Raw genomic sequence first — 14,000 nt, 5'->3', positions numbered from 1 at the left:
ACTGTGTAAATTGACTCTTGTAGTCATAGGCCACAGAGTAAAATTACCTTACTTGGAGAAGTTTATACCTTTCAGAATGACCTCGGTGTCATTTAAAAATCATCCCAATTATCATTATCATGAATGTTTTATACAGAGCTTTTCTCCTCTAGGTTGCTGCTTCATATCTGATTCAGGTTAGTAGTTACTAGAAATTAATGTCTGACTCTTATTAAATTGTGTGAAATGAGATTAAGTTTTAATCTGATTTCTAGCAAAAAAAAAAAAAAGCTCAGTTCACTCACTAACACCTCATTGCAGTAGGATATGATTAATGTTATTTTGTTAGTTTTAATAGAAGATTACGTCTTTTTGAACCATCAAAATAAGAGAAAAATTCTCCAGAACAAAGTTTTGAATTCTGTTGATTAGCTTAGGAAAGCATGCTTTCTCCCTCATCTGTTTTCTTTTTTTGGAAATAGGGCTTTATTTTGGCTAATATAATTCTCCACTGATTTTATGATTATTAATATATTCAAAACAAACTTCATTAGTATGTGTGTGTGTTTTTCCAAACCTACCCTTATTTTTTCTCTCCTTGGGTTTCTAGGCAGAGAAAATTAAAAAGAAAAGAAGCACAGTTTTTGGGACTCTGCATGTTGCACATAGCTCCTCCCTAGATGAAGTAGATCACAAAATTCTGGAAGCAAAGTAAGAATGCTGTTTCAGCCGTCAGCTTGTCTGGATTGTGTTGAACTGTGTGATTTATGAACAGTTTGTATCTTAATTTGTCATTTAAGCATGTGTAATTACATAACCTATACTAATTTGAAGAATAGGTAATTCATTCTTGAAATTAGTTTATTGCCACAGTCTGTTCATGTAGTTGCCCTGTTTTAGTGCCATAGTAAAGATTTTTGGACGCAACAAGTAATTCCTACATTGGCTTTTTCAGGAAAGCTCTCTCTGAGTTGACAACTTGTTTACGAGAACGACTTTTTCGCTGGCAACAGATTGAGAAGATCTGTGGCTTTCAGATAGCCCATAACTCGGGCCTGCCCAGCTTGACCTCTTCCCTGTATTCTGATCACAGCTGGGTGGTGATGCCCAGAGTCTCCATTCCACCCTATCCCATTGCTGGAGGAGTTGATGATTTAGATGAAGATACACCCCCAATAGTGTCACAGTTTCCTGGTAAGTGGTGAGTTCAAAAAAGAGAGTTGGTACAGTTTTTAAAGTAACTTTCTGCTGTGCCTTTTGTGAGTCATTGACTTTGAAACCTATGATGAAAGCTTTATTCATTCGTCATTTTCTCTTTTTTCCTTTTGTAGTTAATAATTAGTCTTTACTATGTGAGAATACTATAGCAGGTGTGTGTCTGTATACACAGATAGTAACGCATCATACGTGCTAAATATTCTATGAACGAAGTGCTGAGCTTTGAGGGTAAATATTCTTTCAAATGGCAGCTTAGTCTATAGTAAAAAGTAAAAATTAGGGGAAGATCTTGGTGCCACTAACTAACCAACTCTGTGACTTTGAGCCAGTCTGTGATTTATTTGAAATTGAGTTACCATTCTTAATGGGCATGGGGTTTTTTGTTTTGCTTTTCCAGTTCTCTATCCTTTTATTGAAAAAATTTATCCTGCTGTATTTTAACTCAGAAAGCACTGGCTCAGTTTACTTTTAAACAGAATTAAACTGTGTTTATGTTTAGAAAAACATTTTTTTGTTGTTGTTGCTAGAAGGTGGAGCTCCTCCCAAAGGTGGTTTTAAAATGATAATTTTCATATGTTGCCTTGTTTATGCTGTATTCTTTGAATTTTTATGTTTTGGTTTTATTTTTATTTTTACTTTTTTTTTTTAAAGATTTTATTTATTTATTCGACAGAGATAGAGACAGCCAGCGAGAGAGGGAACACAAGCAGGGGGAGTGGGAGAGGAAGAAGCAGGCTCATAGCGGAGGAGCCTGATGTGGGGCTCGATCCCATAACACCGGGATCACATCCTGAGCCGAAGGCAGACGCTTAACCGCTGTGCCACCCAGGCGTCCCGTAAATTTAAATATTTTAGAGTTTGTTAACTATTTTTAGAATTTATTAATAAGTATGTGGATTTTTTTCAAAGTTATAGAGAGTTTGCATTTAAAACAGTATATTTTTATATTAGAAATCCTTTGAAAAACCCTTCATCCTTGTTATTCCCTGGCTGTTTCACTTTCCCAATCTTTGTGACCTTTTTGAAACTGTAGATAGAACAAGATTCCAAAGAATGGAAAGCAGAATTTAATCATTGATCGGTTGAAAACTTAGATAGAAATTTGAGTTTTAAGACAAAACAGTCATGATATATAAACATTTTCCAGTTTGAATTTTTTTATCCAATTGTTACATTTTTCCTGATGTTATGATTTACAAAGGATTCTAATTTTTAGAACAATTTTATGAAATAAAGCCCTAGATTTGCAAATAAGTAGGGAATGACTATGTGTTTGTGTTTATTTCTGTTGCTTTTAACTCTCTGGTTTAATGGCAGAGAGATAACATAAGTCAGCTGGGGAGGCGCTAAACTCTTAACGAAGTAGGGAAGACAGGACAGATGATAAATGCAGTGAGTCCTGGAACGTGTGACCTCGCTCAGCTCACTTGTCCTGTGCTGCAAGGTAGTTACAGGGCAAAGTTAGACTTCGATCTGGGCTAGCTCTGCTCTTAGAATATTGTCAGCTTGTGTTTATTTGAATTACATGCCCTTAAGCTCGCCAAATGCAACACTGATTCATAAGTATATGATTTTGTTTGAAAACTATAGCTTTTTAAAGTCACAGTTCCTCCTTAGAATCCATAATTATTCAGTATCAGAAGTATGCATGAAGATATACTCCCTAAGTTAACTAGTTGTTTTTTTTTCCCTTTCCTTTCTTTAAAGTTCTTTTTGATGGGGCAAAATATCTATATGTGAATGATTATCTTAAGTTTTCAGTGATTGTGATATACAGAGAGATTTGAAATATGAAAAAAGTGAAAGAGTTGATTTTAATTTAGTATGATGATTTAGAAGTTCTGTGATCAAATATATTATCTGTGAAAGAAACTCTTGCCAAAGATTACACTTTGAGAGCTCTGCCTCCACCCAGTGGCACAGCAGTGACACTCCACTCTGCTTCGTTATGAAAGCATAATTTCTAGAGCTGATCAATAAGAAACTCCTGGCAGTCAGACTAGAGCTAGGGTAGGATGAAGACCTCTTTATTATTGTACCCTCTGAGAAATTTTAAATTTGTAGCGTGGGTATGTGTAAATTGTATAAGTGTGAAATAGTGGCAAGGAAACATGCCTGTGCTATGTTAAGAGCAAAGTAAAAGATTGTAGAACTATACACAGAATAATATTGTCTGTGTGAGGAAAAAAGACAGGGAAAATATTACAAAGTTTAGCTCTTTGTGGGTAGGAGAAGAGATGATAGTTTTTTCCTGTTACTTTTATAGTATCTGCTAAATATTCATAGTGGGAATGTGGTAGCAATTTATTTAAAATTTCTTATTGTGAAGTCCTTCAGATGTGCTTAAAATGAAAATTAAATGCTCACCTACTACAAAGATAAGCAGGTTTTAACATTTTGCTCTATTCATCCCTTTTTCTGAGGTCAACTGTTATACATATAGCTAAACCACAGGGCCTCCCCTTCCTACTCTTGTGAAGTTGTATATCATTCTAAAGCCTGTTGTACTTTTATTACTTGCAGATGTATCTATAAATAATAGATAAAATTGTTTAAAAAATTACATAAATGTTATCAAACTCTAGGTAATGTTTTGCAACTCTTCCTGCTCACAAGTATGTTGTAGAGATTTTCCATGTTCATATACAGCTTCATTAAGTTCACTGTAACTGTTTAATATGAGTTAACCACAGTGTATCTGTTTATTCATTATAATCATAAACCACAGTTTATTAATCCATTTTTCTACTGAGATGGGCTCTTTGTACTTTTATTTGCCTTCACAGACAATACTGCAGTGAGGATCCTTACCTTACCTTTATCTCTTTGTGCATAACTTTGAGAGTTTTTCTGAGTAGACCCCTAGAAAACAGATCGCTTTTAGTTTTGGGGAGGGCAGCTATTCCTAGTCATTGCCAGGTTGCTCTCAAAATGATTGTTCATTTATACACCCACCCTTTATAAGAGTGCTTGTCTGCTCATATCCTCACCAATACTTGGAACGATCTGATTTGTTTTGTAACTTGAATGGGTGTGATATGATACTGTAGTGTGATTAAAATTTTTATTTCCTTGATGACTGCTGAGATTGAGTTCCAGTTCATTTATTGGTGTTTGTCATTCAGATTTCTTCCTCTCTTGACTTGCTTATTCCTACTATGGAATCTCTCCCAAGACTGCTTACTGATCCGGGAGAGTTTGTTTTAATATTTCCTGGTTATTTGATGATTGCAGATAGCTTTCAGGCTTTGGCTTTTCTTTTTTACTGAACTGTGTTATTTGTTGTCTTTTTTAATCATATGGGTTTTTAAAAAACGTTTCTAATGACAAATTTATGAAACTGGTTTGTGCTTTTTATGTCTTTTTCAGAAGATGGTAGATTGTTGTTTGCTCTCCTAAAAGTGTTTTAGATTTGCTTTAATCCCTTAGTCTTTTAATCTACCTGGAAGTTATTTTTGTTCCTGTTGTGAGATAGGAATCTAAATATATCTCCTGATGTATGGACAGACAGTTGTCCCAGCCTCATTCCTGCTCTGTCCCTGCCGGTTTGTAATCCACTTCTCTCCATTGGTGCACACATGCGTCCAGGCTCTCTGTTCTGTTCCATTGGTTCCATTCTGCTTTAGTTGCTATTTGTAGTTTTATAGTCAGCATTGAGGTTTGATAGGTCTAAATCTTCCTTTATTATTCAAATTCAGAATTGCTGTTCTTAGCCAATATGAATTTTAGGATTAGCTTATCAAATTCCATGAGAAGTTCCATTATTGGAATCTCTTTGAATTTATTGATGTATTTGGGGAAAGTTATTATTCATAAGTTTCATTTATTGGGATCTGTTTTTATGTTTTTAAAATTTAAGAATTTTCTCTACCGTTCTTGCACATCTTTTTAAAAAAAGATTAATTTCTGGATACCCCATAGTTTTGTTTTTTGGGGTTTTTTTGTAGTTACACATTACCTCTCTTTAAAAAATTATACTTCAAATTGCTTGTTGCAGTGTAAAGGGCTGCTGTTGACTTTGCTAAGCTGATCTTACATACAGAAATACTGAATTCTCGCAGGACTCTTTTGGATTTTTGTGTGTGTGCGATAATAATAATAATAAGTTGTTTTTTTCTTTTCAGTCCTAATGCCTTCTGCCCCCCTTTTTCTTCCAGTCTAAGACTTGCAGTAAAATGTTGAGTAAAAGTGGTGATTGCAGGCAGTAATGATTGCCATTTCTGACTTTAAAGAGAATACTCCCAATATTTTATTGTGAAATGTGATTTTATTTATTTATTTTTTGCTCTGTGTTTTTGGTAGATTGCTTTTAAGTTAAGGAAATTAATTTTATTCCTATTTTGCTAAGAATGATTTTTCTTTTAAATCAGTGGCTGTAAATTTTACTAAATTCTTCCTTGCCTAATTTGAGGATATCACTTATATTATTTTTCTTTATTCTGTTGTATAAAAGCAGCACAGTTTGTGAATGTGTGTAGAGAAGTCAAGGGAAGGACAAAGTAATAATCAGTGTCAGGTGCTGGCCCAATGTCAGGGAAGGATTGAGCTATCTGTTGAATTTAGCGACAACGGAATAGATCATGACTTTGTTGAGAACAGTTGCACCAAAATTGTATGTGAGCACTTTACACTTTCTTACACTTTCTTTGATGAATGAGTTAAGGTGAATTGTGGAGAAAGTAACAGAAAAAGTCCTTCATAAAAGGGAAGAGAGGTTATGTCTGTTGAAAAACAGTCTGAAGACAGAGGAGGGTTTTTTGTTACTGCTGTTGTTTATCAGTTTGTTTGGGTTTATTTCAGCATTGATTTTCAAATGCTGTTGGGAAATAGAAGTTGAATATAAAGGCAACAGAAGGGCTATTCAGTAGAGTAAGGTGCTTGAACTTGGGGTAGAGAATGAGACAGACAAGTGGAAGGAACAGAATGTGTGTGAACTAGAAAGGTAGAAATGTCAGAATCTCAGTTATCTGTCTTGATTTGTAATATCAAAAATGGAGCAATGCTGAATGACAGCAAGACAAATTTGGAGAGTGAGTAGCGGCATCAGTGTCTTAAGAGCGGAAACCCTGATTGGTTAGTGTTGGAAGGTCTTATTTATAATTGAGATTGCTTAAGTGTGATGATATGTTGGGTCGATTGGTAAGGGAATGACTGGGAAGTGACGAGAGCAGTAGAGGTGTAGAGTCATATGGCTTAATAGTGTGAGCTTCAGAAGGAATATATTTTTATAAAAGGGTGTAGGAATGAGGGTTTACAGAGTGTTGTGTATGAGAAGGCCACCAACACGATGTTCTGGTTCTGCAGCCAAAGTTTTTTACCTGCATGGGTCTAGACTGGGACTGGTAGCAGAAACAAGATGATCTGAGACTTCTGGTTAGTTCCATAGTGATCAGTGTTCAGGAAACAGGTTTTGGTCTGATCTTTGCCTAACTGGCTGGGAGACAGTATTTTAGTGAATTGATTTAAAATTTCTTAGAGGCAGGCAAACCATAAGAGACCTTTAATGATAGAGAACAAGCCAAGGGCTGATGGAGGGAGGTGGGTAGGGGATGGACTAAATGGGTGATGGCATTAAGGAGCGCACTTGTGATGAGCACTGGGTGGTGTATGTAAGTGATGAATCACTAAATTCTACTCCTGAAACCAATATTACACTGTATGTTAACTAACTAGAATTTAAATTAAAACTTGAAACATGAAAAAAATAAAACTTCAAGTTCAGACAAGTCATGCTATCTCAAGAGATACCTGTTGAAAAATTCAACCTATTTTTTTTCTGATAGTTTTCTTTTAATGGTAAAATTCACAGAAAGTTTTATTACAAAGTACAGATTCCTTAAAACTATGCTATATTGATTTTTAAATGTAAGGATTTATCATCTTGGGCAAATTTTGAAGCCTGTGTGGTTAGTAATGTCAAATTTGATGTTAGAGCCTCATGGGTTTATGTTCTCTTCTGTTTATTTTCTAGACCTGTTTTCATTTTTATTCCATTTTAATTTTGTATCTCTTCACTTTGCTGGGAAGCAGTCCAGATGGAGGGTGGTGATGACAGTGCAGTTACTCCAGTGAAGGCCGGTTCCGTGGTGACGCGTTAGTAGCGTCAGGTCCCCGACATGTGTATCTGTGCTGCGCCTAGAAGCGACACTGGTCTCACGGGCACGTGTGTGCGTTTCTGCTTGGTTTCAGGGACCATGGCCAAGCCCGTGGGGTCGCTCGCCCGAAGCAGCAGCCTGTGCCGCTCCCGTCGCAGCATCGTGCCGGCCTCGCCGCAGTGTCCGCGTGCCCAGCTCCCTCCTCACACGCCGCACCAGGCCCACGCCCGGCACCCCCACCATCCCCAGCACCCGCAGCACTCCTTGCCTTCCCCTGACCCCGATATCCTCTCAGTGTCAAGTTGTCCTGTCCTGTATCGAAACGAGGAGGAGGAGGAGGCCATTTACTTCTCTGCTGAAAAGCAATGGTATTGGCAGCAAACGAACTGCAGTATATGTTGGGCTGGGTGGGTGGGAGGGGGCGTGGGGTGGGGAGGAGCAACACGGTGGGTTTAGTTTCTGTTGCTGCAGAGTGTGTTACCACAAACTTGGTGGCTTCAAGCAACACCCCTTCATTAGCTCTCAGTTCTGGATGCCACAGTCCAAGCTTGGTGTGGCTGGCTTTTCTGCGTAGGGTCTCACAGGCTGACATCAAGGTGTTTGCCAGGCTTTGTTCTTCTCCGGAGCTTGAGGGCCATTCCACAGCTCATTCGGTTGTGACAGAGTTCAGTTCCTGTGGTTACAGCACTGAGGTCCCAGTTTCCATGTTTGCTGTCAGCCGGGGGCCCCTCCCAGGTACTAGTGGCTGCACAATAGTCCTTGCTGGATGAGGCCACCATCTTTAAAGCCCGCAATAGGAAGTACCCCTTCTGTCAGGTCCCTTCTTTGGAATCTGACTTGCCCCATCTCTAATCTCTGGACCCAAGTTAAAAGGCTCCCTTGGCTAATAATCTCTGTATATTAAGATAGACTAATTTGGGGGCCTAATTACATCTGCAGAGTGCCTTCATAGCAGCACCTCTATTAGCATTTGATGGAATACCTGGGAGGATATATGTGTGTACACCAAGGCGAGAAATTTAGGGACCGTCTTAGAATTCTGCCCACCACAGAGAGCAGTGGGTACTTTGCCGTAGAACTGCTCAGAGACTACAGCACACAACTGACTCAAGTCCAGAACACAAACTTGTCTTATGAATCGTTTTATATGTAAAATACAAAGGCATGAACGTAAATATACACAAAAAACATTAAATATGAATTTTTAAATATTTGTTGCCACTTAATGATTTTTTTGTTATGTGCTAGTACTTACTAGCAAACAGGAAATACCAAATGCCAAAGGTGTAAGAAAATGTAAGAATTTGTATAAAATGGATAGCAGCAGTGTGTTCTAGTCCAGCTGGAGGACCACTGTGCCCCATGAGACCCACCGCAACTCAGGATCCTCTTTAGGAGCAGTGGGATAGTAAGTGACAGGAAAACCGATGCCGGTTTCCGACTTTGCTCACACATCATCGCCATGCATCCCTGAAGTCCTGTCCTCACATGAGAAACAAAACCAAAGGGAGGGGCTCAGTGCTCTCAGTGACCCTTTGTGGCTCTTGTCTATCATGTGATTCTTTAGTGGGCATCATCATCAAATAATAATTTTCATACATGATTGTTTTCTCTGCTAGTGAAAGTAGATTGTATGAATAGCCACGACCATTAGAGCATATCCCCGAGAAGGTAGTCCGAGGTTTGTGTCCTCGTTGCGCTTGGACAGTTGGCTGCGGCTTTGCTTGGGCAGCACTTGCTGATTAGCTTTTTTGTAAAACCTTTGTGATACTGCTGTAGTCACCTGCAAGACGGCTTTAGTGACAGAACTAATTTTGCGTGGCTTATGGAAATTAATAGGAAAAGTCTAGAGCTCTGCCGTCCGATAGAATTTTTGCATTTGTGGAAATGTTTAGTCTTCATTTCAAATAACAGTGTCAGAAATTCACAGCTAGCTCATAAATATGAGAATTTCGATTCAAAACACTTTCCTCCTCTTTATTTAGTCTCTTACATGATGAACCACTAGAATCCTTACAAAGCAGTGATAGCAATAACATTTACTGTTTACTGATCTTTTATGTTCTATGCATTATGTACATACATGCTCATTTAAATCTTACACCGAGTCCTGTTATATAGGCATTATACTGACATGAGTTCACTTGTACCTCACAGTGAGAAAAAAAGAAATAGAAAAATAACATGAATAGTACACATAATTAAGTTCAACATTCCAAAGAATATATGCTCTAGAAAAAATGGGACATTTTAAGAGTCAGAGATTATACTATACCTACACCCAAGTCTGACTAGTTCTGTGGAAGAAGCAACACTTCAGATTATTATTTGTTTTGGAGTTAGGATGTTAGAACGAGAAGTAATTTTAGGGATTAATCGAATTCTCTTACTTTGACAGGGAAATTGAGACCTGGTTAATTTAAGTGATTTGCCCAAGGTTGTGCCCCTGATTCATGTCAGGACCAGGACAGGAATCTAGGTCTTCTAACTTAGATCAGGATTCTTTTCACATATTATTTAGATTTTAGAGACCAGTTTTTGAAATATTTTTAACCTAGCTTAGAATTTCACACACACAGCAGCCAAACCACATAGCTGAGTAGAAAGTAAATTTATAGAATTGTAACTAAATCAGCTTCACAGTGATATATGCTGTGTAATTAATGGATATCCACTCCAAAAAGAAACTAATAGAAAAGTCCCTACCAGTGACTGATTTCTGAGTCATTTCTTCTTATCTGAACTTCCTCTTGCCCTCTGTTAGCACTCCCCATTATCATACTGTAAAAGCACTTAAAAATTATGCAGCACATGTAACTATTATATGAAATCATCATTTAAGTCTATTTTTGCCCAGGGGATTTTGTACGTTCTGAGAGCTTGTAGTGTAATAGAAACAGTCTGCACATACATGTGTGAGGGAGGTACACAGAAATGATTAAATACGTTAAATGAGATATAGATCTAAAATGCAGTATTAACATGAAATTCACGTCAGAAGTAATATCACTATGTGAATAATGATAGTAATCACAGGTCGTGCAAGGTGAGCGATCATTCAGTTCATTTACTCTGTAAATATGAACTTAGTTCCTCGCTGTATGCTGTGCACTTGCTAATAACTTGAGCTGCCAAGACAAGTGAGACAAGGTTCTGGCCTCCTTCTAGCTGGTGGATTATGATCGTATGTGTCCTTGCCTTTCTCTTTTGTCTTCAGCTCTCTTCCTTCTCCCACCTTATTTCTTCTGCCAGTTACTTTTTATCTTGACTCTACTTTTTATTTCTTAATCATTTCTTTTATAGAGTGAACAATATTTATATCCCATGTAGTACACACAAAAATAAGACGTGATCTCTATTATCCAAGATCTTTTCTCTTTCTTTCATCTGTTTCCCATTCACGCATTCGTTCATTCATCATATATTTATTAAATAGCCACAGTAAACTTGCCACTCACTATTCCAGTGCAGAGAATACAGAAGTTAGTAAGACTCCCTGTCCTCATTAAGTTTTCTTCTGGAGAAACTGACTATAGAAAATTAATATAAAATACCGTTTTAGGTAGTGGGATGTTCTGGGATGTTAACTAAAGTCAGGTAAAAAGGAAGAGAATACTGTTCTGGACAGAGTGCTCAGGGAAGCATCTCTGGAGAGAGAGCAGTTGAGCAGTGACCTGAATGACCTGGAGCAGTAAGCCCTGTCGAGATGGAGGGAAGGAGAATAGGCAGAGAGGACAGCAGGTGCACAGCCCTGAGGGAGTCATAGGATTGGCGTGTCAGGGGGAATGAAGAGGGGGCCATAGTGTGATAAGATGGAAAGTGGTGGGGCCTGCAGCTGGAGCCATAGCCCTGATCCTGATCCTGCTGGGCTCCATGGACTTTGGCAAGGTCTTTGGGTTTTAGGGGAGGAAGCATTGGAAAGTTTTGAGCAAGTAAATGATGCACTCTAAGTTTTTAAAACCGCTTTGCATCTGTGTAGAGAAGTAGCTAGGAGGGAGGAACAAGAAGGGAAGCAGGGAGATCAGGTAGGAAGCCCTTGCAGTCATTGAGGTGGCTTCGCGGTAGTTCAGGAAGAGGGACGGTAGCAGTGGGGGAGTGGCAAGTGTTGGATTTGAGGGATATTTTGCAGGAATGGCTGATAGCATCAATTGTTTGTTGGCCTTGAGGTTGTGAACTTGATTTTTCTTACCCTTTTTTTCTCTTCTCTCTGTACTGTGGAGAAGGGGGGATCACAAAGGAATAAACCTGTGAGAATTTACTGCCTGTCTGGTTCTTAAAAAATGGCACATCACTGACTTTTGCCTCCCATCCCCACCCCCCACCCCACACAATCGTACCTCAGCTTCCTTCTGTTTCTAAACTTGGGAGAACTTACATTTTAGCTTAATATATTCCTTTCTTCCTTCCTTAGGAAGCTGAATTTCATCAATTTAATAACTAAAAAATAAAGGGAGAGACAGTGACTGAAGTTCATCTTTTAAAATATATAATGTCAACTATGTGATTTAGAAAGAAAAATAGTATTTTTCTTTCAACAAAACACCAAAGTAGCTGGGATGAAAAAAAATCTGCAAACTTTAAACATTTTCATTTCTCTGACAATTGAAGAAAAATGTAACATGAATTATGTTTCTTAGATTGGAAGATTTCTTTATTATAGTGTATGTTAAATATTAAGCATTGCGTTTTGGTAAGTTATTTAAAATAGTGATCTTCTAATTTGTCAGAATGTGTGTAGAATTTTAGTATTTCTCCCTTTTACATTTTGATAGATTAAAAACTAGAAGTTGTTTTAGTTAGAGTCAGTTAGCATGTCTGCCGGTAGTATTAGAAAATATTGATTTAAAATTTTACCTTTGTCTGTGTCTCATCCAGGGAAGTGCCAGACACGGCCTCAGAATGTGACTCCTTAAATTCTTCCATTGGAAGGAAGCAGTCTCCTCCTTCAAGCCTTGAGATATACCAAACCTTGTCTCCTCGAAAGATATCAAGAGATGAGCTGTCTCTAGAGGATTCATCCCGAGGAGACTCACCCATAACTGTAGATACCTCTCGGGGTTCTCCTGATTGTGTGGGTCTGACAGAAACGAAGAGTATGATCTTCAGTCCTGCCAGCAAAGTGTACAATGGCATCTTGGAGAAATCCTGTAGCATGAACCAGCTTTCTAGTGGCATCCCGGTGCCTAAACCTCGCCACACATCCTGTTCCTCTGCCGGCAACGACAGTAAAGCAGTTCAGGAATCCGCACACGTTACCAGGATAAGCAGCATCCCGCACGATCTTTGTCATAATGGAGAGAAAAGCAAAAAGCCATCAAAAATTAAAAGCCTTTTTAAGAAGAAATCTAAGTGAACTGGCTGACTTGATGGAGTTTATTCAAGTGGCATCTTTAAACTTTTATCTCCCGTCCTCCACTCCCCCTTTTTTTTGTTTTAATTTTAGGAATGTAACTCCACTGGGGCTTTCCAGACTGGATGCCATAGTGGAATGTCCCAAGGGCAACTGTCTACTGTCTGCTTATTTAAATGACTATATAATCAATTCGTCAAGCCAGTTATTACTGAAAAATCATTGAGATGAGACAGTTTACAGTCATTTCTGCCTATTTATTTCTGCTTTGTTATTAGTGATGTATATACAACATTTTGTTGAAAGCCACTATGGACTTACAAGCTTTAATGGACTAGTAAGCCAGCATGGGCTTGCAAAACTTTCTTGTTTACCACACCATCTTCTTATCTTTCCACAGAGCTATTTACATCCTGGACTAAGTGACTTAAACGACGTAAAACTAATTGCACTACCGTTTTCCAGACTGGAAAAAAAACTCCGCAAGTGAAACTGTATAGAGTTTATAAAATGACTATGGATAGGGGACTGTTTTCACTTTTAGATCAAAATGGGTTTTTAAGTAGAACCTAGGGTTTCTAATTGACTTGATTTCTGGAAATGAAAACCCACGCTTTTATTATGGGAAGCTTCTTTAAATGCATTTAATATTATAAAGTTTCAAGTCCTGCTGTAAAGATCATGTTGTTTTGTTTTTCCCAGGGCTTTCACTGTGATTTACTGCATTGCAGGCTGTATGATAAAATATAAATAATTTAAGGAAAGAAGGCTCTTGATTCCTTGCGCACGCGAAAGAGTTAAAACTTGATTGAAGGACTTATATTCACAAACTTAAACTGAGGTTGGGGACGTGGGGATTCAGGCACTTGTTTACAGACTTTGAATAACAGCAAAGAAGTTATGGTTTGTGAAGAATTTGTACTGTGGAAAAGATAATAAATTGGAGACATTATTGTGTGGGACTGTGTTGATTTTTGTTGATAACACTCCACTAAAAAAACACTATACATTTTCTGGAGAGCTACGTGAGCTGTTTTGTTGCTTAATTGCACTATAAGAAATAGTGATGTTCTGGAAGTTGTCAACAAATTTCTTTCCATTTTATATTGTTTGTCATATTTTTATGTAGTTTGAAATGTTTAAATGTTCTAATATCAAGATTAACAAATATAAATTTATGGTGCATTTAGATTGTGTTGTATTAATTTGTAAAGCTTGGGGTTCGTTAAACCTCCAGGTTATTTACTGGGAAGATTGTCGCGTAGAGACATCTGGGAGTTTTCACCTAAACTATTTATAAAAATTCAGTCATAAATGATGTGGTTAATGCAGTGTGGATGCACTTTTGGGTGAACAGT

General features: G+C 37.8%; 1 protein-coding gene across 1 annotated transcript in view; it reads left to right on the top strand.

Annotated features, from left to right (window-relative positions):
• Positions 1–13,594, top strand: part of STIM2 (stromal interaction molecule 2) — a 135,482-nt gene extending 121,888 nt beyond the window's left edge. Inside the window, 4 exon segments of the mRNA XM_040625044.1 lie at positions 590–690; positions 935–1,173; positions 7,387–7,660; positions 12,168–13,594. Of these exon segments, the coding sequence (XP_040480978.1) occupies positions 590–690; positions 935–1,173; positions 7,387–7,660; positions 12,168–12,645 (1,092 nt within the window). The 3' untranslated portion in view covers positions 12,646–13,594.
• The last annotated feature ends 406 nt before the right edge of the window (positions 13,595–14,000 follow it).

The sequence above is a fragment of the Ursus maritimus genome, unplaced genomic scaffold (genome assembly GCF_017311325.1).
Source record: "Ursus maritimus isolate PB19 unplaced genomic scaffold, ASM1731132v1 scaffold_8, whole genome shotgun sequence".
Lineage (NCBI taxonomy): Eukaryota > Metazoa > Chordata > Mammalia > Carnivora > Ursidae > Ursus > Ursus maritimus.
The sequence above is the reverse complement of the archived record's forward strand: the minus strand, read 5'-3'. Positions and strand labels throughout refer to the sequence as shown.